The 27,500-nt window shown below is 45.3% G+C and overlaps 2 protein-coding genes across 5 annotated transcripts in view; both read right to left on the bottom strand.

The window, feature by feature from the left end:
- The window catches only part of tspan17 (tetraspanin 17), a 17,280-nt gene extending 12,335 nt beyond the window's left edge, over positions 1 to 4,945 (bottom strand). Inside the window, exons 1-2 of one of the 3 annotated variants that reach the window (XM_027027331.2) lie at positions 4,894 to 4,936; positions 4,431 to 4,604 (exon numbers count right to left, since the gene is read on the bottom strand). In XM_027027331.2, coding sequence (XP_026883132.1) covers positions 4,431 to 4,517 — 87 coding nt within the window. In that variant the 5' untranslated portion in view covers positions 4,518 to 4,604; positions 4,894 to 4,936. Of the gene's footprint in view, positions 1 to 4,430 lie in introns of all 3 variants that reach the window. The other 2 variants (XM_027027330.2, XM_035519669.1) reach the window with 2 other exon arrangements.
- A 3,609-nt stretch (positions 4,946 to 8,554) lies between these two features.
- LOC113588226 (synaptopodin) overlaps positions 8,555 to 27,500 on the bottom strand; it is a 22,319-nt gene continuing 3,373 nt past the window's right edge. Inside the window, exons 1-3 of one of the 2 annotated variants that reach the window (XM_027027328.2) lie at positions 24,329 to 25,564; positions 13,975 to 15,959; positions 8,555 to 11,433 (exon numbers count right to left, since the gene is read on the bottom strand). In XM_027027328.2, the coding sequence (XP_026883129.2) occupies positions 10,726 to 11,433; positions 13,975 to 15,959; positions 24,329 to 24,551 (2,916 nt within the window). In that variant the 5' untranslated portion in view covers positions 24,552 to 25,564 and the 3' untranslated portion in view covers positions 8,555 to 10,725. Of the gene's footprint in view, positions 11,434 to 13,974; positions 15,960 to 24,328; positions 25,565 to 27,500 lie in introns of those variants that run through there. The other variant, XM_027027327.2, reaches the window with a different exon arrangement.

The following is a 27,500-nucleotide window of genomic DNA, read 5'->3' on the forward strand; positions in this document are numbered from 1 at the left end:
TCAGAGGTCAGATGTCAGTAATCACAAATCCTGTAATCCCATTGCACTCCGGCTATGACTAATCCCAGTGGATTCCCAGGGGATAGCACTAAGGACCAGCCAGTCCTCTTCTACCTCTGTGCTCCACACAGCCTGTACTCTCCTGCATCACTCTTCCACCTGCCTGCTCCACACAGCCTGTACTCTCCTGCATCACTCTTCCACCTGCCTGCTCCACACAGCCTGTACTCTCCTGCATCACTCTTCCACCTGCCTGCTCCACACAGCCTGTACTCTCCTGCATCACTCTTCCACCTGCCTGCTCCACACAGCCTGTACTCTCCTGCATCACTCTTCCACCTGCCTGCTCCACACAGCCTGTACTCTCCTGCATCACTCTTCCACCTGCCTGCTCCACACAGCCTGTACTCTCCTGCATCACTCTTCCACCTGCCTGCTCCACACAGCCTGTACTCTCCTGCATCACTCTTCCACCTGCCTGCTCCACACAGCCTGTACTCTCCTGCATCACTCTTCCACCTGCCTGCTCCACACAGCCTGTACTCTCCTGCATCACTCTTCCACCTGCCTGCTCCACACAGCCTGTACTCTCCTGCATCACTCTTCTACCTGCCTGCTCCACACAGCCTGTACTCTCCTGCATCACTCTTCCACCTGCCTGCTCCAAACAGCCTGTACTCTCCTGCATCACTCTTCCACCTGCCTGCTCCACACAGCCTGTACTCTCCCGCATCACTCTTCTACTGGCCTGCTCCACATAGCCTGTACCCTCCTGCATCACTCTTCTACACTCTTCCTTCACTCTCAATCCACACTTTACTCAGTCTCCCTGTGTCTCACTAACCTGCTCCTGTTTTTTGACCCCTTTGCTCACTCCCTTTCCCTCTCATCCGCTCACACTTCCTCTAACTTGCTCACTCATTCACTCACTCACTCCCTCTCTCTCTCATTCACTCGCTCACTCTCCCTCCCTCATCCACCTTTTCTGCCTGTCTCAATCTCAGCCACCTCAACACAGGCAGCCCCTCCCCCCAATCTTCCCCCGGCAGTACAGTCTGGGATGTGAACAAACAAATGCGCGTGTACGAGTGTGCAGCAGGGTGGGCTTCTGTACTGCATTACACATCTACCCATCAGGTAAACACCTTTAGCCTTTTAGCATTAAAGCCACAGCCAGCAGGCTGTACAAATGCAGTCCACAGGTCAGGCTTGGTTAAACGACCACAGGTGTGGGCTCTGCTTCCCATCTCGAGCACCACTCCGTGTCACCACACTGCAAGCACAAATCCACACCCTCCATAAGGAGCAGCGCCGCGTGGCTCTTGCTCTCTTGATCTTCAGAGCACTTTCATCCACAACAGGAGTCTTCCCCCCCCACCCCCTTTTTTTTTTTTTTTGGTGGCGCCTCCAGTTTCACTCTCCCATAGACACTGCGGTCTGAATTTACACTCAAGGCCAGATAAGTTTGGCTTGTCAACACTTGACAACACAACAGCAGCAGCCATGGATCCTCATCTGGGGGCTTTAATAATAGATGGAGCTGTTAGAGAACGACTCCAGGATTTCGATTCCTGTGCGTTTCAGTAAGAATGAGTCAGTATGGGGTGTGTGCATGTGTGTGTGTGTGTGTGTGTGTGTGTGTGTGTGTGTGTGTGTGTGTGTGTGTGTGTGTGTGTGTGTCAGAGGGGCATGCTGGGAAATGGCATGGATACAGTGTCCCTCCCAGTGTAACAGAAAAAGAGGGGAAATAGACATGTGGCTCCCATCTGCCATCTAAACCTGGCGGATATGACTAGAGAAAAACACACACACGCACGCAAGCACACTCGCACGCATGCACGCACACACACACACGCGCGCGCGCACGCGCGCGCACACATACGTTGCCTTTGTCCCATCATGGAGAGACCTTGGGACAATAAGCACACTGCACAAAAGCTGAACTGAGCTCCTTAAGACTAAAAGCTCACTGACTCTCACTTGTACACGACACACAACTACTTGTCTAACCACGTCAAGCCTGAACATGAACATGAATATAAAACAGAAATAACAACATCGAGGAGACAGTGGCCGTCTTCAGGAATTAGGTCACACCGACAGGATTTCACTGCAGGGCAAGACTGAAACCTCAGAACACAGAAGAAAGTCCCAACGCACACCACTGAAAACTGGTCAGCTACACTGGTTGGAATCATCCAAATATTAGCTTTAAAGGGATCACTAACCTTCTTTTTTTTTTTTTTTTATTACACCAAACTTCTCCCAACACACTAAAGCATTTGCCAGACTAAGGTTAAGGATGGCAGGTTTTATATTTTAATATCTTCAAATTTAGATGTGCAGGTTGAAAAAGCCACCAAAAGGGCAGAAAAATGTAGGAATGTAGGAAATGTTAAACTAGGCAGGAAAATACAAAACATTCTGACATGCTAAACTCTTAACGGAGTATTGCAGATGCTGCATGGCTGTTCTTCCATTATGTCACACTACAAGACCCGCTCCTTGTTTCTCATACTCATATTCAGCTCAACGCTGGAAATGTGTCACTTTGACCAAACAGTGTCAAAATCAGACTTATTTCATAAAGTCTGACCCCAGCATTAGGAGAGTTGTTTTTTCCCCTGCCTTCTTTCAACATGTATGAAACAGTAAGCATCATCTGCCCTGGGAATCGGGTGCACCCTGGCCACACTGTTAAATCCCCAGAACCTCCTGGGAACATTAGGGGCTTCCACGCCTGCCCGTACCTGAGCGCATGACAGCGGCCCAAAGTCCAACTGCGCTCTTAGCCAAGAGCCCCATTAGCCCCTGCCATTAGAAATCCAAAGGACGATTGATTTTCGATTTTCTCATGCTCAGCTTGAACGTCCCCAACCAATGTGGCAGAAATGCTGCTACTCTACACTGGTATAAGATGCACCAAAACACAGTCAGCCTTTCTATAGATGGAAAATGCCAAAGGCAACAGAACTTAAAGCTCTGAATAGTCAGGAAATGAAATTCTCTTTACCCCAAGATCACAGGCACTCGATCCAAGCTATCCTACACTGAGTTGCCAGGTAATCTCACTTAGACTTGCTTATGTGGTTTCTAACACCGAATCATACGTTGTTACATACAAAAATAGACAAATGGATGTATGTGGCATGGCAGTAGTAGTAGTAGCAGCCATCATATAGATGGAATTTCTTACAATTTGCCTGATTATGGCTGGATAATGCTAACAGGGCTCTAGGAGCTTGTCCTCCTCATAATCGTCCTCTGTTTGCATTTTTGGATGAAGCCCCTGTGCTCTTCAAAACTGAGGCACAGGGTCACATTATGCAAGGTTAACATTTGCGAGCAGGGCGGCATTAATGAGAAGTGAGGGAGGTAATCCACACCACGCCTTCCAGGAGAGGGTTTCTCACAGGGACCACACAACAGACACCATTCATCACCGAGGACAGGAGACAAACCACAAACTCACTGGAATTCATGACAACAAGAAGCTTCTCAGGACAAGGGTTTTCAGAACGCCTCCTTTATTCCTTACTGACTCACACACTTTGCATAAACAGCCAGTGATATATGACAAGACAGTACTTGTATAAGATAATAAGAGACCAGCATTTTCTATGTAAGGGCCACAGCAAACAATAATATCTGAACAGTGAGATCTGTTCAAGGTTTGAAGAAAATCCATGTGTCAATATGACATGCCCAAGTACAGTTCAATTAGCAAAAGCCCAAATTCCCAGTGACGGAACACACAGTTGGAAACACTGACTCCACAAACCAGGTCTCTGAATGGGACTGATATTGACTGTGGGATTAGCTCACTTTATCCAGACGGTAAAAGTTTCTCCGCTAAGCACATCATACTGAAGCAGCACAATTACATGGATCAAATGGACGAACTGAAGTGGTGTCTAACGGCCGAAAAATCTGCCTAGGTAGCCAACTAATCGAGTTTGCAGCAGACAAAGCTAATTTCTTAAATGAACGGTCAGGGCTCAAAATAGTAAGGGGTAAAGTTAATCTGGACGTACTTCTATCAGTAATTCGCAGTCCATTCACAACTGAACTGCAGTTGTTTACTTCATGCATATAGGAGAAGACCAAACCAGGTATACTCACAGCGCTTAAGAATTGAATAAGCGTTTTTATTTTAGTGCAAAACATTGTATCGACTGTGCCAAAGCATGGCCTGGTGACGAAAAGTAAGTTTGTTGCCTTAAATTACTCTCACATCACACACATAACCTTAATTGCTTGCTGATAACAGAAGACGTCAAACAAAGCGTGAGTAAATGTAGCCTAGCTAGTAAACAATGATTCATATTATAAACAACACTGAATATTAATAAAAAGACGAAGCTGTTAAGAATTAAACTACAAGAAAAAAACGTCATTGTAAACATTAGAAAACTAGTTAAACGACTTACCCAAAATATAATGTTGAATCCAAATAAAACGTATTTCACGCAGCAGCTCACTTCGGCTCCTTTGAAATGGTGCTGTTTCCTACTCATCCTGGGCAGGTCCAAACTCTAACTATCCAGCTAGTCAACTTACTTCAACGTCTCTCTGGCGGTTATATAAACCAAACCTATCCACACCTGCAACTAGAAGATTTCAGCAAATAAAGAAATTGTGTAAAAATGACCTGTCTGGACAGACAGCCACTCCGACAGCCGAACCAGAGACACCTAAGGCTCTGTCTAGCTAGATAACGCTAGCATAGCTAGCTAACAACAACAAAACTGCTAGCCAGCTGTTCCTCTCCTCCTTTTAGTAAGGTTATACTGCCAGGCTTACTAGTAAGAGGAGGCAATTAATCTTATGTGAATCGCTTGTTAAGTCAACGACATTTACAACGGATGACATTTGACTGTGTGATATTTCAACCTTGTTGTAGCTGTCCCGAGGAAACAAACCAATCCAACGATCCATTAAGCACCGCGAAAGCAGAAACGGTAATACGACCTTAAACACGCCCGGCGGCGTGATGACAGTTCACAATAAAAGTCACATTTAAACCTGTGCCGCTGTAATACGTGATTTCAGGATAATAACCGGAGATCTTGTTTCTTTACACACAACAGTACATTTGTATTTTAAATATTTATTTATTTTTTTATGTATTTAAAATATCTTACACGTTTGTAAACTGTTACATTTACATCTAAATGTCTAGAGAATCTGACATCTGGCAGTTTTAAGATTTTAACATTTGTTGTTATAGCATTTTAAGTGAATTTTTTTTTAGCTGCTATAATTCCTGTTTGACAATCAACTTTGAAACTGGAAATTTCTCCTCTTAATGTGACAAAATTAAAGTAATAGGAAATGTATGTGTTTTTGTTAAGAACAGAACACAAGTTGCAGTGTAAATTTGCAGCTTCTGAATTTACTTGATTGGAAGACTATCAGAGCATTACAGAAGACCAACTTTCAGAGCATTAAAGACCAACCATCAGAGCATTACAGAAGACTGACAATCAGAGTATTATAGACTAACCATCAGTGCATTACATAAGCAACAGCACCACCAGGAATTTTGCGTCCCATTGAAAGATAATACAATGAGTCCCAAAGAAAATAATTACTTAATATTCTAATAACTTTTAGGGCCCGTATTAGTCAAGCGTCCTTAGAATTGTAATAATTCGATTTCTAAGATGGTAATAGGAAATCTTATAATGGAAGTAGAGTGAGAATCAGATGACAGTGTAGGATTGATTGTTACCAAAACGTGGGATTCAGTGGTCATTTACAGTAATGTGACTCCAATATTTTCCCTCTAGCATAAATAAACCACAAGCATGTCTTCATACTTACTGTTGTGAGACTGGGTTACCCACTTTGACCAAGTCTAAAAATAAAGCGATATTATCAGCACAGCAACAACAACAAGACTAACCATGCAACAAAAGAGTTGCCATGCTGACGATAAATGTTCAATTAAATCGGTCCAAACATTGCCCCCTGGTGGACAATTAACACAAGTGACATGTCTTTCTTTCCATCCGGTCCCAATTGTAGTGGGAAAAAGTCTGAAGCTGGTGCCACGTTGAAATATCAGGGGGGAAAAAATTCAGTTATCATAGCCAATGTGAAATCACACAGCCCCATTAGATAAGGAGGTCAACACTGTTTAAACAAGGCTCTAAAATAACTGTGTGGTGTTGCAGCTTTGTGACCTGTAGGCTACATGATCATACTTCACTGCTAATAGTGGCTCTGAGCTTAAAGTTAACATGACAGAAAGGAATCCACAGGAAAATATACTATGGTTCTGTGCAACCTCTAATATAATATATGTAGGCCTACGAAAGATACGTATGTTGTCATGCACAGTGTTTATGGAGTCTTCAATCCCTGGATGGGCCCACAAATCACAAATGGAAATGTCACCGCTGTAATGTTTAAACTGTGTTCACAACAGAGTGGAGGAGTTACTTTGTTTCTGACCTCTGTTGAAATGGTGTGAGATTATAAATGGAATTTACCAGTTCAGACCTACAGAAGGCAGTATAGGCTAAGCGTCAGCGTTAATGTCGCTGGTTCAAGTAGTGCAGGAATCCAGATTACATTCAACACTGCAGATCTGAAATGAAAGAGATGATTCCTCTCATTTATTTCCAAAGGAAACAGTATTTCTGGAGGAAATCTCATTCCACAGCCCTGTGGTGGCTCTGCTAAGGCTGCTGTCTGTCATGGCTCCCGGCTCTGTCCTTGGGGATCCTCGGCCTGTCAGCATTGCCGCTCCTTTCCAGTGTCCAGCACACACAAGTCAGATAACCCACGACAGGTACAAACATGATTATATGACTCCGGTGTGTTGTGTGCTAGGAACACAACAAAAATGTGGACTGCCTTGGGCACTGTGAGGACAGGAAGGACAGAGCTGAGAACTAGATAATTATGACCTTCATAACAGGGCCATTCGCTCTAACCTTCTTCTTTTTTTTAAACCAAATAAGGATTCCAATTAGCAAAGCAAGGTGCTTTTAAATTGAATATCATAGTGCTGTGATGTGACTCCGCCGCTCTTAACGATGCCGCCCACTTGTAGCCCTGGAGCACACACCTCTCATCTTAGCATCTGCGCTGTCCTCACACACCCGATCCGGCTGATGAAGAGTGTGTGAATTAGCCGAGTAGCTTCATCAGCGCTGGAGCAGGGTGTACACTAGAACGATGACAGCTCCGGGACCTCGCTTAGTCTTTCGTTTGAGCCAGATTAGCCGTAGTCTTACACAGGTACTTGTCCAGTTCGGATCAAGGAAGACTGATGTCCAGCTTAGTCTGGTGAATTCCATGTTCAAATGTCCCTGATTCAAATAATCAGTAAATGGCCAGGTACGGTAGGTGTGTTGGAACAGGTCCTGTCGCCCATCTGTGCTGGCCCTCCAGTGGTTCAACCCTGGTTTAGCAAACATGATTACCAGCCTTATAAAGGTGTTTTACATAAACATTTGCATTTTAAAGGTGAACTCAGTGTACTGTAAATTCCCCAAAGATACTTGTTAAACTTGTACAAGCTAAACTGAGTGAATGTGTAGTTTACATTTACAAAGCATAAGCATACAACCTGCATATGTATTGCATTTTGACAAACGTCCAACTCCACTGGAGATGAATGCTGGTTTGATGACCTTATTTAATATTAGTAACTGGTCTATTAATCTGGTCTGTTAAACCACGTCCTGATATGAAGGATCACAACACAGCAGAGTTTCACGTTTTTGTCCTGCTCTAACACACCAGGTTTAGTTCATGGAGGGCTGGAAGACTCGCTGAGGGGTTGAGTCAGGTGTGAGCACGCTAAGCTAAGCAATGGCTCTCAAGGCGCCTGTTGCTACCTTAGAGCGATCATAAGGATCAGATGTCTGTGGTTATAAAAATGGATCCTCTGGTCACACCCACAAAGCTGTTTAATGTCTGTTAAATTTTTCAAATGTAACCAACATGTCTCTCTCTTTTGTGCTGGTAACACAGTTACACAACAATCAGAGAATGAGCTAGATGATGTCAACAAAAAAATTACGATCGTAATTGATAACCTATGGCAGGCCTGGACTAGCATTAATAGTCAGTAATTATACCATAATCATACTATAATAATATAACAACAACCACTGATGAATGCTGTACTAGTGAGACAATGAAACGAGTCAGAAAGTTTCAACATTTATTTTTATTTGTGTTTATTCATAAATTACACAGCATTTATGAGAGCAGGAATAGTGCTTTTGACATATTCATGATATAAAGGCTTTATTTTTATTTCTTTGGGGGGGGGGGGGGGTGTCTTGTAAAAATGCTGTGGAGTGAATAGCAGAGCTGGCGCACGGGGCGGTGTGACACTGAGAGCGACATTCGAATGTGCCGCGTCACCCTGCAGCTGGTGCGCCTGTCAGTCAGAGCATGTGTGCAAGTATTTACCGAAAGCAAATACTGCCGCCAGAACTGCTGATGTACCGATATCGAGTGTCAGGACCCGAGAGAAGAATCACGTTTGCGTGTGCTGGGATCCATTACCTGAGGGGATGCCAGTGAGGGTGCCTGCGGTGTACACGATACTTAATCTGCTGCTCAGTTCTCCGGGATACTCCGTGCTCAGAGGAACGTTTACCTCTGTCATCCTCTGCTGGTCTCAGACGAGACGAGATCTTTGCTTTATAGAAATAGCATATGCGGTCTGTGCTGGGAGATATGCTTTGGCTTGGACGCATGCAGGCTGTTGAGTACAAAAAAAGTGCAAGAAATGATATAAAAATTAAAAAAAACACTGCATAAAACTAATATGTGCTTAGTTTTCTTTCTGCTGAAATACAACATCCAGAAACAAATGCGTTCATTGGTTTCACCGTATTTGTACCAAGTATGGTACTCGATGCTCTGTTGCCTTTTTTCCCCTCAACCCCTAAAGTACTACTTCATTCAAAATGTTAACTCTGCTAATAATAAATGAAAGCCAGTAGGAAGCAGCTAGCATTATGCGAGTCACGTGTTATGCTAACTAATTCCCACACACTTCCGTCCACCTTGACATTTTTGGATCAAGTATTCCTTCAGCTGAAATATTTTGAAAAGGTTTATCTTGCAAATATATTACAAAAATACAGCCTGGATGTCATATGGTATTAACAAAAGCAGTTATTATTACCTTCCCAAATACACCAACCCTAGGAGTGTCAGGTATGGAAACTTTCTGCTTGAAGGTGTTTTGTTGTTGTTGTTTTGTTTTTTGTTTTTTTTTTTGGGGGGGGGGGGGTTTGACTGAATTTAAGATTAAGTCTTAAATTGTAAGATTATGCAAGGCAAAGCCAATTACTAAATAGTGATGTTAAGCACATTAGACTTTTTCATATTGTTGTGCTTTCCATTAAGATCAGTTGATGAGCTGGACTCTGGAGCTCTTTAGCTTACGGCAGCACTCTTCAGCTCTCCCTGGTTCCTATTAAAACGTGTTAACAACCCCCCCCCCACACACACACACACACAGCATAAGCCACAGCCGTTTTCTAAACACACACACACACACACATATGTGCGAGTGTTCTCCAAACACACATGTAAATACTCAACTGTAGGACTGGTGTTCACATAGGAGAGATTTCTAAATCTCCTGAAAGCGCAGTGCAGTAATCCCTCGTTTTAAATGTCAGTCCTTTTGCCCTACTGTTTAATAGTACGTGCTAAATTCAGAGATTTCAACAATACCATTATCAGTTACCACTGTTCATAGGACGGGTCAGGCCTGTCACCCTGTCAAACATGACCTTCAGTTATTTTGTACCCACGGATTCCTTCAACATTTGATTTGTGTTAGACCCGCATACATGGTCAGTAAACTGCCTTCCTGCACTCTCAAATGTTTCCGAAGCAATGCTATACAAAAAAGAACAAAAAATGTGAATTGTTTTATAGATTTACACTGGAAGAAGCAAAATGCATAAAATTAGATCATCTAATACTGCTTTAAAAGGGCGTTCGCACATCGATCATTTCTTTGGTCTAGAAGCAATGAAAAGTCTTTGGTTAAATTTTAAAAAGTCCCCAGTCCAGGTAAGGAAGTCTACCAAGAGAACTACCCTCAGGCGGGCGCAGAGTTGTCCAAATGGCGCCGTTCAGTCACAGGCTGGGGTTTTCCCCTGCGTTGCCCAGTTGAATATTTGTCCTTCCACACACCGCCTTGAATCGCAGTTATGGCCAAGCTGCCCATGACTCAGGCTAGGTGTGTAAGAGCAGGTGGAAATGCCCCGAATGCAGTGTATGCAGAGTCTGGTGACTGGGAAGGAATGCAGTGAGTCAGTGCATGAAAAAAAGCTTTGCTTATTGCTTCATTATTCCAAGCGAAAGAACATCTTCCAGCCGTGTTGTTGAACAAGTCCCAGACCCCTCCAGGATTACATTCAAAATTTAATGGCCACCTTGGAATCGGAAGGAAGAGAATCAGGCTTTAGGTTTTCTCGTTCTGTAGTATATTCTCTGTGATTGCTAAATTTTAGTCCACACCTGTCCCGTTAACTACAGTATTCACCCAATCAGAATACTGCCAAACCAGCTAATCGAGGTCTTCCAGAGGCACCAATTAGGTGTGGATCGGGTGTGTCAAATGACAGGTAAGGGCTAAACTCTGCAAAAGAAATACAGCTCCAGGTTGATAGGTTAATGATCACAGGTTTATTAGGAGGTAACCAAACCTCCACTGTGTGTAACGTGTGCGTCCTACAGGTCTTCAGAAACCCCACCCCTTTTCACTCGTAGGCTCCCGGTCCAGGCACGTGGGCAGGTGTTGTAGCTGCGCAGCCCGGGCGAGCGAACTCCTGAGTCCTCCGACTCCAGCGAGGCGTCGGAGTCTGTGAGGGAGCGGGTGGTGTAGAGGCGCAGAGGGGAGCGCACCGCACGTGTTGGGGTGGGCGGGGGGCTGGTGAACGTGGGGGACCGGACCGCGAGCGAGTGCGACTGGCCGGGGTTGGCGAGTTTGGGCTCGAAGGACAGTGCCGTGCTGCTCAGCGGAGACATGGGGAGGCTGTGGCTGCTCAGAGCCCCGGGTGATGGGCTGTTCTTCCTCTTGGCCGCATTGATGATGTTTTTGGCCAGGAGACGATGGCTGGCCTTGGTGTCTTGGAGGGCGATGGGGGATTGGCACGTGGTTTGCCAAGGTGGAGACACAGGTGTGGTTGTGGCATGGGTAGCGGTTGGCCAGGAAGGCAAAAGGCTCTGGAAAGGTCTTGGAGTTGGGGAGAAGGTGACTGGCTTATGGATGGTTTGGGGGGGTGGGGAAGTGACCAGAGAGCTGCGCTGGCTGCTGGGGGACCATGGGGCACAGGGAGGCTTCTCATCTCTGCTGGGGCAGCGAGGTAGGCTGGAGCTCCAGGGAGTTGGGGTGCTGGAGCTGCTGGGTGGGGTAACAACTGGAGACTCATCCGTAACCTGACAATGGAAAAAAAACAAACCTCTCCATTACTCTCAATATATTATCAACGTATTAATTAGTACGTGTTACACACATAAAACATTACTTCATTTCCATACAGGTAAGGGCAAAAATCCCAGGTCAGTGTAACATTACAGTGCCTAATATATGCTACATCTATAACTGACAACATGCAGTTCTTCAGAGACACTCCTGGCACGGCAGTAACCACAGGGATCCATTTTCCAGATGCAAATTAGCACTCTAAATAAACTTCAGATCAGTTAGTACCAGGTTCTTAAAGACCACATTGTGGGTACGTCTTCAAGAACTCCAGTCTGTTCTAGAACATGAGTGAACTCGAAGTGAATGGTCATTATCTTGCATGCTGAGTCACCCTGTTTATTAAAACAGGGAAATGCCAAACGTTGCAGCATTGAGGCATTTGTCACCTGCGTCCCAGACTGCACATCATTTTAAACCGACCATCCTCACTGAGAACTTGATTTGGATCCAGAAAAGTCCCAGCCACATCGATCAGTCAAACACAACTCTCAGCGCACGTGCCAGACAGCTCCTGTGCTCTGCTGCACCGTTTTAATCTCGACTCCACACCCACAAGAACTATTTAACAGTTAAATCCACCTGGAAACAGTGGCAATTCAGGAGCGTTGCAAGCAAACCTAGGCGGTTCTGTTTATTCTCCGGCACACTCGTGTCACACTGCCGAGTATTCATGCACCATTCGGGTAATGAGCATGCAAGCAGGCGAGTCCACCAACCTGTGCTGAGATGCGCGTTTGCTCTGCTAAGCCTGCTGGCAATTGTTACATGCCATGTGAGGGGGAGGCTGGGCTTGGCCTCTGCTCAGCCCACCCATGGCGGAAGAAGACCCAAAACCTCTCCTGATGCAAAGCCTTAACCAAACGACCTGGACTGGTGACCTGGTGATTCTAGACTCCAACCATTCTTCTAAGTCAACTGCAGGGTCTCTGCATGGAACTCTCTAGCATTTAGCAGACACTTTTGTCCAAAGCAACTTACAAATCTAACAAATGAAGCTTAAGGGCCTTACTATAGGGCCCATCAGTAGTGGGGCTTGAACTGGCAAACACCTCAATACTAGCCCAGCACATTAACTGCTGAGCTGACTGCCCCTCCTAACCCTAAGTAGTATGACACAGAATATTAATTTTTCTGCCCATCTGGTTAGTTTGTAATTCTCTTTAGTGTAGGGTTCCCAAATCCAGGAGCTGGTCCCTGCTCTGGGGTGGAGTGCTCGCAAGGGCAGACCAGGAGAAATGCACCCTCTTTCTAAAAAAACTCTTTTCCTTTTTGTTGAAAGCTACCATGTCTTTGTGAATGTGAATTAATTCATAAACCTTGAAGACATAATAACCGGTGAATTCTAAACAAACGTTAGCACAGAATGTAAAAGGAAAATTGTAATGCAGTAAAAGAAACAATCAGTGACAGATGTTGAAGTATTTTTGAGGTATGGAAGCATGGTGGACAGGATGAAGAGGCTAGACTGGAGTTTTGTGAAGTATTTTTAGGTATTGAGGTATAGTGGACAGGATGAAGAGGCGAGACAGTGGAGTTTTGATTTTTTTAATAAAGAGGAAGAAAAAAGGACAATAGTGAGAGGGAAAAAGGAGCACAGATAAAAGAGGTGAAGAAGGTTAATCCGAAGAGCTGAGTAACATCGTTCGAAAAATGTTTCCCGTTTCCCATTCTCAAAATGCACAGTATTCTTGTCTCCTGTCATTTAAGCCAGATAACCACTGCATGGGATTACCACTTCATTCAGTAATTCAACACTAGTGAACAGCATGCAAATTGCCAGCCTGTGGCCACACAGCACTGTGGCACCACACCACGTCAGGTTCGCTGACACCAAGGGAGTTATCCCACGCCCACTCTCATGGATGTCTGCTCATAAAAAACTGCAAATCAAACCCAAGATACCATCTGCTAAAATACTCAAAAAGAACCATGTAAAACCAAATTTAAGAAAAAAAAAAACAGAAGCAGGAGCAGGAAAACACATTGGTATGTTACCTAAAAGTTATTTGGCTTATGCATAACTTTATAGAGAGTTCTGCACTAAATTGCCATTTTGTGGCATGTCGTAAAATAAGACATTTGTAGCGGGAGCCATGGCCCCTGGTGGCCAGACTCCAAAGTGCAGCGTGAAGGGGTTCCCGTTTCCCAGCAGAGTACCTGATGTTTATTGCCTCTGCATACAAAAGCTGGGAAGAGAAACTACAATTAAATGTATTTCATGAAGAAATCGTGATCTGACAGAAGCCTGAAAGTCTCAGGAGAATAATAATATGCTGTCATGGTGTGAAAATAATCTATAGCATTTCTGGCACTTTCTTTTTCCCAGACTGCATTCTGCATCTGTCTGTTCTATAGGTGCAACTGCACAAGTGGCTCGGAAAGTCCCTGTTAAGCCTCCTTGCATGGCCTGCCTCGGTCTGCAGACCGCACAGAGCAAACAAGAGCAGAAGGAGTATTATAGCACACTAGAAGGAGAAAGACGGCTTCCACACCTGTGGGACGATCCCAGCTTTCTTGGCAGAGAAGGTGGGTTTGGGTGTCTGTACGGCTGACCGAGGTGAAGCCATGCCTGACATGGGGGAGGCTGCACCGCCGCTTGCCATCCCCACAGGCGTCATGGGAGGAGAGAAGAAGTGGGCCGACCTGTAGGCATGCTGGGTAGGGTTGGGGCTAGACGGGAGAGAGGTCTGCTGGGGGAAAGAGAATCCTGTCACCATGGACTTGCGTGGGGGTGCTGCTCTGGGGAGGGTGCTCATAGGATCCTTGATGGGGTTGAGGATAAACAGGGAGGAGTTCAGCTGGTACGGCTGGTGCCGGGAGAGCTCCAGCTCCACCTTGCTGCAGCCGTTCTCCATGGCAGGGCTATCCGGAACCGGCGCGGGCGTTGGCACTGGCACCTTTGCCGGGATGCTCTTATTGCTGGCCTTCTGGTCTTGAAGGGTCTTTGAAATCTCAGCGCTGATGTTGGAGGAGTGCACGATGGCCTTGACTCGGCCAGGCATGCTGGATGGATAGGCCCAGGAGGGAGGCAGAGAGTGGGTCGGGGATGGAGAACGCCGCCCAGGCGCCATTTCATGGACGTACCTCTCCATTCTGGACTGCCGTCGAGCGAACAGTTCGGCCCCTCTTCCAGATGCATCAGTCAGGGCCTGCTCGGGTGTGTGCTCCACTCTGGCTCGCGTTCTGGAACTCTTCAGTGTTGATGCCCACTCCGGCACCAGAGCCTCCTCCACGCCACTCTCATCCTTGGCCAGGAAGTTGGAGGCCTCTGCTCCGAGGGCCAGCATTTCCTCCTCCTGCTGCGACTCTGGCTGGCCCCTCACCTTCCTCATCTCGTCCGCCCCCTGAACCAGAGACAGGAGCTCAGGGTTCGGAGACAACTTTGGCTTCTCCTGGAAAGTGAACATTGACTTGCGGTTCACCCGCCGAAACCGGCCTTCATCCAGGAGGCCCGTCCGAAAGGAGGTGACCACCCTCCTTTCACTCAGGAGCTGAGGGACAAACATGGGACATGGAGCAGTAGATGGGGCATAGTAGGTGGGGCCTGGAGGCGGAGACATGGCTGTGGGACGAGGAGCATGGGAGGTGAAGGATGACCATGCGCTCATGGCAGCTGGGAGGGGAGGCGTTGGGTACGAAGGAGCAGGAGGTGGAGGAGAGAACACCGGCCTGGAGGATGCTGGAGAAGGAGGTTCGATGTTTATCTGTGATCGGGGAGGCTCCTGGCTGGCCGGGAGGTGGGGCGTGGAGCTGGAGGTGATGAGAGGGCCCGTGGACTCAGCCGAGCCCACCGTGGTGGGGGAGAGGAAAGGCCGCGCGGTTCTGTTCGTGATGGCCGGCTGCTTCGACACTGGCCTACATGCTTTTCCGTTGACCTCATTGCCATGACAACCATTAGGAACGCGGAGGCACTCACATGCCTTGTTAAGCTCCGCCCCTTCCTCTCCTGATTGGTCAGCAATAGCAGCGGTGCTGATGCCACCAGGAGCACCTCGCTGCCCTGCTTCCCCAGACAGCTCCCCAGGGGTCTCTTCATCCTTGTCTCTCACGGGGAGGAAATGACTCTCATGCACACCGTCCTCCCTATGCCTCGTCTCACACACTGCCTCACCAGCCTGGTCCATGTCACGTTGCGTGGCTTCTTCGCTGGTGAAACCTCCTGGGTCCTGTGCTCCACCACTTCTGGGCTTCGAGCGCTCAGACCGGCCGTCGGCTGAGTGCTTCCTGTCCCGTGGCGGCGTGCTCAGAGAGGGTGGCTCAGGCGCGTTCCAGGACTCGTTATGGCCTCCTTCTTCTCCTTGCCCCCCTCCGATGCTCACCAGCGTGAAGGCGTCCACCCTCTGCCGGCGGCGGTTAAACAGCTGGACACCTCTGGAGCTGGAGCTGGACGGCACGGTCAGCTGGGCGGCAATGATCTGGCTCCGAGTTCGCGCTTCCTTCAGCTCCTTCTCCGACAGGCTGACGCTCCTTCCGAGACCTGCAGACACACAAGCGCAGTGCAGCATGAGAACCAGCGTGAACAATCACAAGGATGACAATCACAAGGATGTCCTCTGTAGAAGGACGTCCTCACTCGCACAGAACCTATATGTTATTTTTGGCTGTTTGGTTGATTTAACAATTATGGATGTGCTGCTCAACAAAGCTGTGCGCAGCCTTTTCACAGAACTGCTGAGGTGTTTCTGCAGCTTATGGTTCCCTTTAGCAGCTTTAAAGCACGCCAGGCCTAGGGTGATACATACTGCACCTCGACCGTTTCGCATTAGAGCATCTCTGGTGGAGGCCAAGTGACTCCTACTTCGTCTTTATATTCATTACCCTCTCATTAGTGTCATGAGAATTTGGGATTTGCCTGAATGTTGGCCACATTCTGCTAGCGAGGCCCCAGTGCACTGACGTTATGTATTAATGGAGCTCCTCTGTGCTGTGGTGAATTCCTGAACAGCGAACCCTCTAAACACTCAATACATCGAAATTTATGGGAATTTTTCGTAGAGATCAAATGCGCTGTTTTATACCCTTCACTAATCTTCATGCATGTAAAACTAAAACCAGACAAAGTGTGTTTCACTTTGACTATAAATATAATGAGGCACCCAGACATTTAAAAAAAAAACTATATTATACAGGCTATATTTACGTGGAAAGGTAAAGGTTTTAAATGTAACGTTTTTAACGATGCACAATAAAACCAAGTAAAGCTATGGTCGTCTGTGAATAATTTGGTAAGGTGCGCTATTAAACAAGCATCTTTCTGTTGAAAATGGCACTGATTTTATTTCCCATTCCGAGTTGCACAAAGCATTTCCTTCAGCCTGCGACTACGGTCCCACCCATGGCATTCCTGAACTGCCGAGAAAATTCCCGGCTTCAGTCTGTGGCACACGCTCAAAAATCGCTCGCAGACGCCGGGGCCTCGGGATTTCGCCCGTTTGTCCTCTCGTGTGCTCGCCCACAAGCTGACATCCCGACATCATCCCCACAAGACTGCACGTTAAAATCCTTGAACTAAAATATGGAGAATTGTGGTCTACTTTCGCTCTGAAGCCTGTCACTTTGTCGTCAATTATACTGTCAGAATATTATAATAGACCTAATAGAGTTTTCAGGTTTCGCTCGCTCTCTCTCTCTCTCTCTCTCTCTCTCTCTCTCTCTCTCTCTCTCTCTCTCTCTCTCTCTCTCACACACACACACACACACACACACACACACACACTTATGCATTACCTCAAAATACAAGTAGATTCACTTGTATATTGTATTGTAGCAAAATACTAATCGACAACGTTATATCAATAAAACTTTATCAATAAAGTAAAAAAACAAATAGAACTCATGTGAATTACCAGAAAACGAGGCTTTACAACTTTAAAAATAGCATTTCATACTTGCGTAGTATTCAATTCTCAAATGTAGAATAATAAAAATTATGTCATTGCTCAGAGACTAGATGACGGGATCGAGGATTATGACTCACTGATTTAAGTGTAGTTAAATGGAACAGAATAAAGCTTTCCTTTATAGAGGTTTGATTATTTAACGGTTGCATGTTTCCCTGTGAGTTTGAGGTTTTTGTCCTCGTGTGGGAAAGTTAGTAGGGCACTCTTTCTTAGTGGTGCTCTCAGTCCATGCAGGTAGATGTTTACATTGTCAACCCTCCAAATGAGCTAAGCAAATGATTTTAAACAGATTTGCCAGACTCAAAAGAGTTTTTTTTTGTTTTTTTTTTATCAAAAGGGACAAAACTCAGGCAAACCGCTGAAATCTACATCAGAGCCAGTGGTTCGAAGTTTCCATTTTCCTTCCCCACAAATATGAAACGTCTGTTCTCTAATGTTTCTGTGATTTCTGTATGTGTGAAAACCTACTCCGCATAAAGTAAAAGAATATGTTTTAAAAACTTTAAAAGCAATGCTTTTATGATCACACATGCAGAGTGAATGAGAGAGAGAGAGAGAGAGAGAGAGAGAGAGAGAGAGAGAGAGAGAGAGAGAGAATCATAAACTTCACAACTAATGCCAGTAAGCACGACACGGTGAAAAAGGAATGAATTATATTTATATCTTAGTTACTTAAACAATATTAGACAAAGTTGTGAAAACCACCCAATTCTTAGGCTATGTAAAATACAGGATAGTCAAATCCCACATTTATCACATATTTGTCACTCGTTAAAAAAGACATTCCTATTCGTTTCTCACATGAACCTATTTAAAATTTAACACATGCTACTGACTACCTTTGCCACACGAAACAGCGTGCGCTTACTGCAAACTGCAGTTCACATGTCGCAACTCTATCCACGCATCACAGCGCACCTTTTATCCACTCAAACGGTGGGCAACGCACCATCGCACCATCGCAACAAAATTTGAGTTAAGTCTTGTTATGCAATATTTTTGTTCGTAAAGGACTTCAAAAGCATTTTAAAAAGTTATCTGGTGTTACAGATGGCGAGTTTAAACTTAGCTACGTATTTTTCCCCTCGATAGCCTACATGAACAAATGGATTCCAGAGAAAATTCGTGGTCGAACAAACTGTCAGACATAACTATTTTTTCCTTACCGCAATAAATTCGGAAAACTGTCTCTTTGTTGCTGCTCCACGAGATTTTCTAATTTAACTGTATCTGTTTCGTCCACTCCCCCTTTTGCAGCTACAGCTCGAGCTCGGATTTCGTTTCGTTGCAGAGGAAGATCTGTCGCGCGCTTGGCTGGTCCACACGTTCTCCGTCGTGTTGTGGAGGCCAGGCTCACGCAACGACTTCGGAAGCCAAACGGCGCACAGTTTTCCAATACCCTTGTCTTTATGTGAACTTTAAACAATACTAAATACCAACATTATAAAGGGAGTATTTTTCTCTTTAACCTATTTTTTTTACTCCATCTTTGTACACAGTCATAAGATATTGCAATAACAATTCAGGGCACTTACTTTTTGAGTCATTAAAGAGGCTCCTTTAGAAACGTGTCCCTTGCTATCTAAACTCTAACTAGCCCCTGAGAAGCTGATTCACTGTGAGGGTAGTGTTCAAATACCCCCAGGACTACATGGCATGAGGCAGTTTAGGCGCGGTAGGGGCCGGTTTGGTGTTGTGGTTAACAGTGAAGGTTATCGCTGTGGATTTTAAGTGCTGTGGTTAGGGTACAGCAACTTCCTGCTCAGTTAGAGAGTGAGAGAGGTAGTGAGGGAATGAGAGAGAGAGAGAGTGTGAGACAGGGGAAAGAGTGAAATGTGCATACTGAGGAAGAAAGATGGAACATGCAGAAGGTGGGGAAGCAATGTAAGGGAAGGAGAAAGAAAGAGAACAAGAGAGAATAAGAGAGAGAAAGAGAGAGAGAGCGATTAAGAGAGGCGGGGGATGGAGAGAGAGCAAGAGGGAGAGAGATATAGTGAGAGAGAGGGAAATCTCTCAGCCCAGGCTTCCTGTGTGGTGTGAAGCGCTTCAGTGTGGGCAGAGGGAGTTGTCTTCCTATAAACATTCTGATTCTACCCAATGGTTCTGGGTCAGAGGTAAGATAACCCTGTTGGATGTGGTCAATCCTTTAGAAAAAGGGACAAGATTAAATGACCCACCCCATTGGGCACTTTCTCTCTCTCTCTCTCTCTCTCTCTCTCTCTCTCTCTCTTTCTCTGAGACTTATTCAGAATAGTAGGGAAGTACTCAAGGTTTCCAGAGAAATTAGATGTTTCAGACGGAGGTCCTTCATCAGCTGTTCAAGCAAAGTGCTTCTGAATTTATAGGAGGAGGAACCAGTTTCTAATATTGAGAGAGTTATATCATAAACTAATCTTACAATCATAAAATTCATTTCATTGAGTTCTAAAGTTCTGAGATTGTAGATCAGTTCTTTTTATTTGAGTTTCCTCATTTCAATGCTGTCAGAGCAACAACTGGTCATGCAAACAGATATGTCATTAATGTAGTGTCCATTATTATTAAAATTCCTTGACCATGGAGACAACAGATCCTTAATTCTGATCATTCAGTGGTGTTCAACATAAGCAAGCCTTCTCTTGGTTTCATCAATGTAAAGCTGATTACATGTCTTGCAAGTAATACAGTAGACAACTCCTGCAGTAATGCATGAGGAGGAATGGGTGATGACAATTCATCCTTTGGTGCTTGATACTTTAGATGCTGTGGTAACAAACTTACATGTAGCACATCTAGAGCGGTTGCAGGCCAGAGTACCACAGTAATGATCTGAACGGTCATTTATCTCACTCTTGACGAGCATGTCTTTGATGTTGTTGTGTCGTCTGTAGGAGATTAGCGGAGCATCCTTAAAAAAGGGGTGCTGGAGGATTTTGAAGTATTATGTATCAGCCATTGTTTTATTTTTAGGATGATAAGTCACCTCACTACTGTGACCATTACTAAGATATACAACAATGATGCTTGGCTTGGGTACAAGATGAACATCGTCAAGGAGCAGTAAACACCATGGAGAAGGTTGGAGGCCAAAATAAGGGCAACAAGGAAAGAAGTCAGCCAGCTATTAGAACTGTAGAAAAGCGTGATGAAGGTACCTGAGAAGTACAGCAAGCTGTCCAGACCAGAGACCTTGGAGCCTGCCAAGCAAAGATTAACAGCTCTGGCTGCCTGCCTGAAGAGGTACACAAGAGAAGTCGAAGCCCGGAAAATAAACAGGATGTTCTCCCATGAGCCTTTCAAAATGTACTCTCATTTGCACTTTAATAGCATAACAACAGACCCACCAATGCTGGAAACTGAACAATACTGGAAAGGCATTGAGAACGAGGCATCACACAACAAAAATGTTAGTAAACCACAGCAACTTCCCTGAACAGGATCCAGTAACCATCACTCTAGCAGATGTCCAAGAAAGCATCTCAAGTATGAAGAGCTGGACAGCTTCAGGCTTTCACCTGGTCCACACCTACTGTAAAGAAGCCAAGTGCACTCCATAAATGCCTAGCAGCACAAATGAACCAGCTGCTAAAAAATAGAAATTACCCTGACTGAAGTCAGACAGTTCTGATCCTGAAGGACCCCCAGAAAGGCAACTACTGGCAACTACTGTCAACTACTGGTTGATAACTTACCTCTGCACAACATGGAAGCTCCTGTCAGGCATCACTGCAGCTAAGAAGAACTGGCACATGGCTCATTACATGAGCGGAGCCTAGAAAGGCATTGGAAAGAACACTGGAGGAGCCAAGCACCAGTTGCTCATGGATGAAACACTCACTTGAAACTGTAAGACCAGACAGAGCAACCTTTGCACCACCTGGATTGACTACAAGAAAGCCTATAATTCAATGCCCCGCATATGGATCTTGGCATGCATGAGGCTATATAACATCAACAGGACTCTAGGAGCCTTCATCAAGAACTCAATGGTGCTGTGGAAGACAGTGACCATTAAGTGCAGGATTTATCAAGGAGATGCCCTGTCTCCACTGCTGTTCTGCATAGGCTTGAAGCCCCTCAGTGAGATGATCACCAAGAATGGTGATGATACCAGCTACACATACAGGCTATGGAATGAAACAATTAGCAGTCACCAGGTCTGGATGGTATCCTCATGGATGATATCAAGCTTGATATACCAGGATAAATAGCATTGACATCGGAATGTCATTCAGACTAGATAAGTGTGGTGGGATGGTTACAAGAAGAAGGAAGGTAGCTAGAACAGAGGGGATCATGCTACTAAAAGGTAGCATAAGACACATCAAGGGCAACTACAAGTACCTTGGAATCTCACATGCAAATGGGTATCATGAAGAGGCCACAAGGAAAGCAGCTAAAGCAAAATGCCTACAGTGAGGCAAGTCCTGAGAAGTCAGCTGAATGGGAGGAAAAAGGTCCGGGCTATCAACACCTATGTCCATCCAGTCATCAGATACCCTGCTGACATAATAAGCTGGCCTAAGGAGGAGATAGAAGCTATTGACATCAAGACTCCTCACAATAAACAAAAGATTTCATCCCAAATCCAGCACTCTGAGATGGTACACTAAGCAGAAGGAGGCTGAGGACTAGTGAGCATCAGAGCCACATATCCAGGATTAAACAACCAAGATCCATGTGTGTACCAGGATGATGGCCCCAAATGACTTAGTGAATACATCAGCAGAAGCAGTAGAAGCAGTAGCATCATTGAAGGATACCAATGGCTGGAAATAGCTGGATTGAAAAACAGAACAGGCACTAATCATGGCAGCACTGGAACAAGTTATGAATATAAGATCAATGGAGGCTGGGATCTATCACACCAGGCAGGACCCCAGATGCAGGCCATGCAAAGATGCCCCTGAAACAATCCAGCACATGACAGTGGGGTGCAAGATGCCAGCAGGCAGACCATACATGGAATGGCATAACCAAGTGGCAGGCATAGTATACCGAAACATCTGTGCCGAATACAGGCTGGAAGTTCCAAGGTGAAAGTGGGATACACCCCAAAAGGTGGTGGAGAATGACCATGCTAAGATCCTGTGGGACATCCAGATACAGATGGACAAGATGGTAATGGATAACTAACTGGACATAGTAGTGGTGGATAAACAACAAGGAACAAGGAACAAGGAACTTGAAAAATATCAATGAGAGGAGAGCTGGAAAAGATGAGGATGGTAATCTGAGCACTAAGGGCTGTGACCCCTAAACTGGTAGAATAGTTCCAGCAGATCCCAGGAACAACTTCTGAGATCTCCATCCAGAGGAGTACAGTCCTGGGAACAACTAAGACTACACAGGACCCTTAAAGTCCCAGGCCTCTGGTTGCTATCAACAGGTCAGGAATAAACATGTTAGGGCAGACATGTGGTCTTTATCACAATCCTTAAGTGTAACAGGGCCATCTTGATGGCTTCTACTGAGAATATACACATTACTTATTCTAACAAGACTTCCTTTTGGCTGGAGTCAGAGAAAGTATCCATAAATCCAATGAAGTTCCAGTATTTTCAGATTTTTTGCATGCACTCAATTTCACCTATGAAAACAGATGCTGTAAATTTGGGTTGTAGCACTCTTTGGAAATTTGTCTCTTAATTTGAAGCATATTATTTTAAAAATACATTTGCGTCAATTCATCTGCCAGTCTGTGGTGATATGCCTGTGGAGGCTGAAAGCTAGGAAAGTTTCCCCACAAAGTGCACAGAGCCAAACTCCAGTGCTGTTTAATTCATTTAAAGTCTGGTGGCTGAAGTCAAAAATAAAGGTTAACATATGAGATATCACTGAGGGCTCAACACGCCTACACACTATGAACCTGCAAAAACACATTACACCATATGGAGAGAGAGAGAGAGAGAGAGAGAGAGAGAGAGAGAGAGAGAGAGAGAGAGAGAGAGTACGTACGTGAGAGAGATATGTAGAGTATGTGTGTGTGTGTGTGTGTGTGTGTGTGATTCCAGTCACTCATTGGTTTTCTACTTTGTTTTCCCTTGGAAACTGTCTGGGACCATTATAACACAATGAAGCAATAACAATCTCAGTGTTTTCCTCCACGTTGCTTTCAAGCATGTTACACTCTCTAAAGCTGAAACAACACGAGAGTGACCTACAGAAATGCCCAGTAACAATGGCAACGTGTCTGAAAGCCGCACTGTGGACTAGAGCTGCATTTAATGCTTTTCCCATCCACATGACAGCAAATGCCCTCATGCGAGAGTGTGAAATGCTTCCTTCTCTGTGAAGGCTCATCTGTGCTCCCGGTGAGCTTTCTCTCGCTTCGCTAGCTCGCAAAGGTTCTGTGAGGGCACGTCTGTGTTTCTTCCGGCTAACTCTCATTAGCTTTATGGTCAGTAGCTCTGTGAGGGCTTGTCTGTGTTCCTTCCAGCTAACTCTCGTTAGCGTTATGGTCAGTGGTTCTGTGAGGGCTCATCTGTGTTCCTTCCAGCTAACTGTCATTAGCTTTATGGTCAGTGGTTCTGTGAGAGCTCGTCTGTGTTCCTGCCAGCTAAGTCTCCCTAGCATATAATGTCAGTGATTCTGCGATGTGAGGACATGTTGTCATAACTTTTACTGGTATTTCAGCCAGACAGAAACAGATGTTTTGTTCAACAGGCTATGAGGCTTGACCAGTGAGGGTGTGGTGATCTGCTCTCTCTGTGTATCTATAAAGCTCAGACACAATTCTTTTCTGATGATGACATTTCAAGGTACCCAAAGGAACCCACACATGGTCCAGTACCGAACCACATCATCCTACATGAGGTCAGATGTCAGCAAAACACACATGCTCTTAGTCTCTGATGTGTAGTCACCAGGGCAATTTTAGGAATTATATGGTCCCCCACTGCAATCTTTCTACTTTTTTATCTGCATAATAAATCGCATAATAAAATATATTCAAATTAATATTTACTTGTTTTTCGTGCAGCGTGGGCGGTGCCGGAGACCAGGGCGGGCTTCGCTTTGATCCAGCTGTGTGTCTCCTTCTCCCAGGTGTGGAGACTGCTCCGGTCATTGCTCCCACTGCCCTCCTCCTGGGCTTTCTCCATGCTGGTGCTGCAGCCCGTTGCAAGGGTCATGGCAGAGGGGCCAGTCCAGCTGGCCCCTCTCCTGATGGGGACGTGCGCCCTGTCCATCCCTGCCCCCTGATCCGGGGCTAGCGCTACTCTGTGGTGGCTGGTCGGAGGCTGGTCGGAGGCTCTGGAAGCAGGGGAGCACCTAAGGACCCCACTCGCCTTCCTGGCTGGTCTTGGACGAAAACTCTGCGTCTGGATTTGCAGGTCAGAAGGTCAAAAGGGTTGTGTTTCTCAGATCCTCTGTCTTTGCACTGCTCTTCTTACAAAAAAACAAACAAACAAACAATAATAATAACAATAACAATCACAAAGCCCCATAAGCTGGTTTGGAGTTATGGCTTCAGGCAGTTCATGGGCGTGCAGATTTTTCTCCAGAACAATCTGTCTGCCGAGGCAGCCACTGACACGCGTGTTGAAAAGAAACCTGTTTTGTTTTCTGCTCTACGCAGTATTAGTCAAGCTCTAATAGGGAGTCTTGGGAGGCTTCTGCTCTGAGACACACTTCTTCCCAGGGAAAACAGCCAAGTAAATTTCACAATTTGTGACTTGCTTTGCTGCATATCTGGCTCAAGCTGCAATCCCATCCACTGTGCTGCTTGGGTCTCTTTCACCCTGCAGATCCAGACATTTCTCTTCCTCTCTTTCTTCTCCCGGTGGCCAAACAACCCCACAGCCTTCGTGTCCCGACCTCCGCGAGACTGACCACAGTTTGCCAAACACAATCGCACGCCCCTCGAAAATTTTCAACAATGTTTCAAAAGCAAAGCTACGGCTTGCGGCTTCCTGTAACTTCGCGAGATCACCATTCAGCCGAAATGTCACCCAAACGTTGAGAATGTCACCGTTCAAAAGTCTCACATTTCTACAAAGAATTATTGTTCTTTAATCCTTTTATTTCTATTGTAAACAGATGCTCACTATAATGATCTCCTTATATCCTCACATTACTCATAGAGTCTCACTGGGTGGTTTGCTGTAAACCGTGCTCTCTTTGACAGAGCCAGTGTTAACCAATGGGTTTATTTGTCTTGTCCAGTTCACGTCCTGGGAGGTGAGATCACTCAGGCGAGGGGTTCGGGGGTGGGGGGGGGGGGGGTTATCTGGGATGAAGACCTTGACTCTGATGTGACAGTCCTCCTTAAACAATTCTCGCCTATGTTTGGGTTGGAGCGGCGCAGACAAGCTGAGAGTACTGTCCGGTAATCCACGCCTGCCTACAAAGAGAAAGGTGAGGATTGTCAGAACACAAACCTGAGAAGACTGGATGTGTTGTGAAGTTTTTATTACCCCAGCTGGGGTACAGACAATCAGCAGGTGGGGCAAATATAGGTCTGCCTTGTTCTCATCTGAAGAAGAGACTTTACTTTTGATTTTATGAACACTCAGTGTTATTATTAATGGCAAAAATGAACTGAAATTCGAACTCATGAAGCGTATTTCCTAAACATGTCATAGTATAAACAATCGAGCAGTCTTTATGCCCTTGGCTAATAGAAAGGAGACAGAAAGGATGGTAAAGGAAGAGGGTGTCATAATTAAGGACTGAAACATGAGAAATACACGTCCCTTTCTGTAAAAGCAAGGTAGGTTCAAATACTTTTTTGGAATGGGGTGAGGGGGTTGAAAGTTGGAAAGGTCCCAAGAATGTTCCAGAAAAAAATGGTCCTGTTCGCAGTGTTTAGCTCTCACGAATCTGGCTCTGCTCCTAACCCTTACTTCTGCATGAGCTGTAAGTCACACACTGAACTTGGTGCATGCGTTAAATACTGGAGATTTTAAGTTTTAAAAAGTGAGAGAGAGAGAGAGAGAGAGAGAGAGAGAGAGAGAGAGAAAGAGAGTAAAGACATTCTGCAAGGCACATATGACCTCTGACACTTGCAGGCCACTACCTTACAGATCGTGTGGAACTGGATCCTGAGGCCAAGTGTCCCGGGGAGACAACATTTATCACCAGCACCACCTTTCACACACTGTTAAAGCCAGGCACAGCTCTGACAGAGAGCTGGTGGGGTGGGGGTGCTTAGAGAGAGGCTCCCTCTTCAGCTCGTCATGGGTTCTGCCTGATATCACACACAGCACCCACTCAGAGACCCCCCCCCCCCCAGCAGCATCTCCAAATTGAAGACAGTCCACTCAAACAAACCACAATGACTTTCACATGAGCGTCCGTCTGTCACTCTCTGTTACCAAAGAGTGAAGAACAGTTGCATTGTTCACACATGCTACCAGGAGTTGGGACCTCTGAAGGAAGCCACTAACGTTTAGCACGTCCAGTTTGAAAGAAGCAACGTCGTTGTTTCACGCAAGTCAGGCATACAGGTGCCCATACTCTTAAACAAGAAGGGTTGGATTCGTCAGTAGGTCTGTAGACTTCTGGATGGAATCATTTAAACCTGAAAATAATGTCCCTGTACCGTCTGTAATATCATGTTCAACAATAGGTTTACATATGTTGGTTATCATAATCAGATAAGATAATATAAACCTTTATTAATCCCGCAGCAAAATTTGCAGTTACAGCAGCAAAAGGGACAGTACAATAGCCTCAGAGACACTGAATGTACACAATAGATGTAAATATAATCCAAATACTAATTTGACATAATTATGACTTTTCATATATAGTAACAGTAAAATGTTTCTTATATGACACTGATCAGTTAGTGAAAGTTTAATATGACACACTAACTTTGTATTTAACATATAAACTGCTACTGCATTTGTACTGAATGTATATACAGCTACATATTGTAAATATTTTGGGGGTTATGTTGCATGTTAAGGAGTAGTTATAATTTTAGTTTGAAAAGTGCCTGCTTAGTTCTATACCACATATTTAATTGTAAGTATTGCATGTGGTATATGTGATTATTATTACACATGCCAGAGGCTTTACGTGCTTTTTGCATATGGACCTGGACAGCTTCACAAAGACCATCGGTCCAGCACTCTTCACTGGCACTCCAAAGATCCAGGGTTGAGTGTCAAATGCTAACAGATGTTTCACTC

Source organism: Electrophorus electricus, chromosome 2, assembly GCF_013358815.1.
Source record: "Electrophorus electricus isolate fEleEle1 chromosome 2, fEleEle1.pri, whole genome shotgun sequence".
NCBI lineage: Eukaryota > Metazoa > Chordata > Actinopteri > Gymnotiformes > Gymnotidae > Electrophorus > Electrophorus electricus.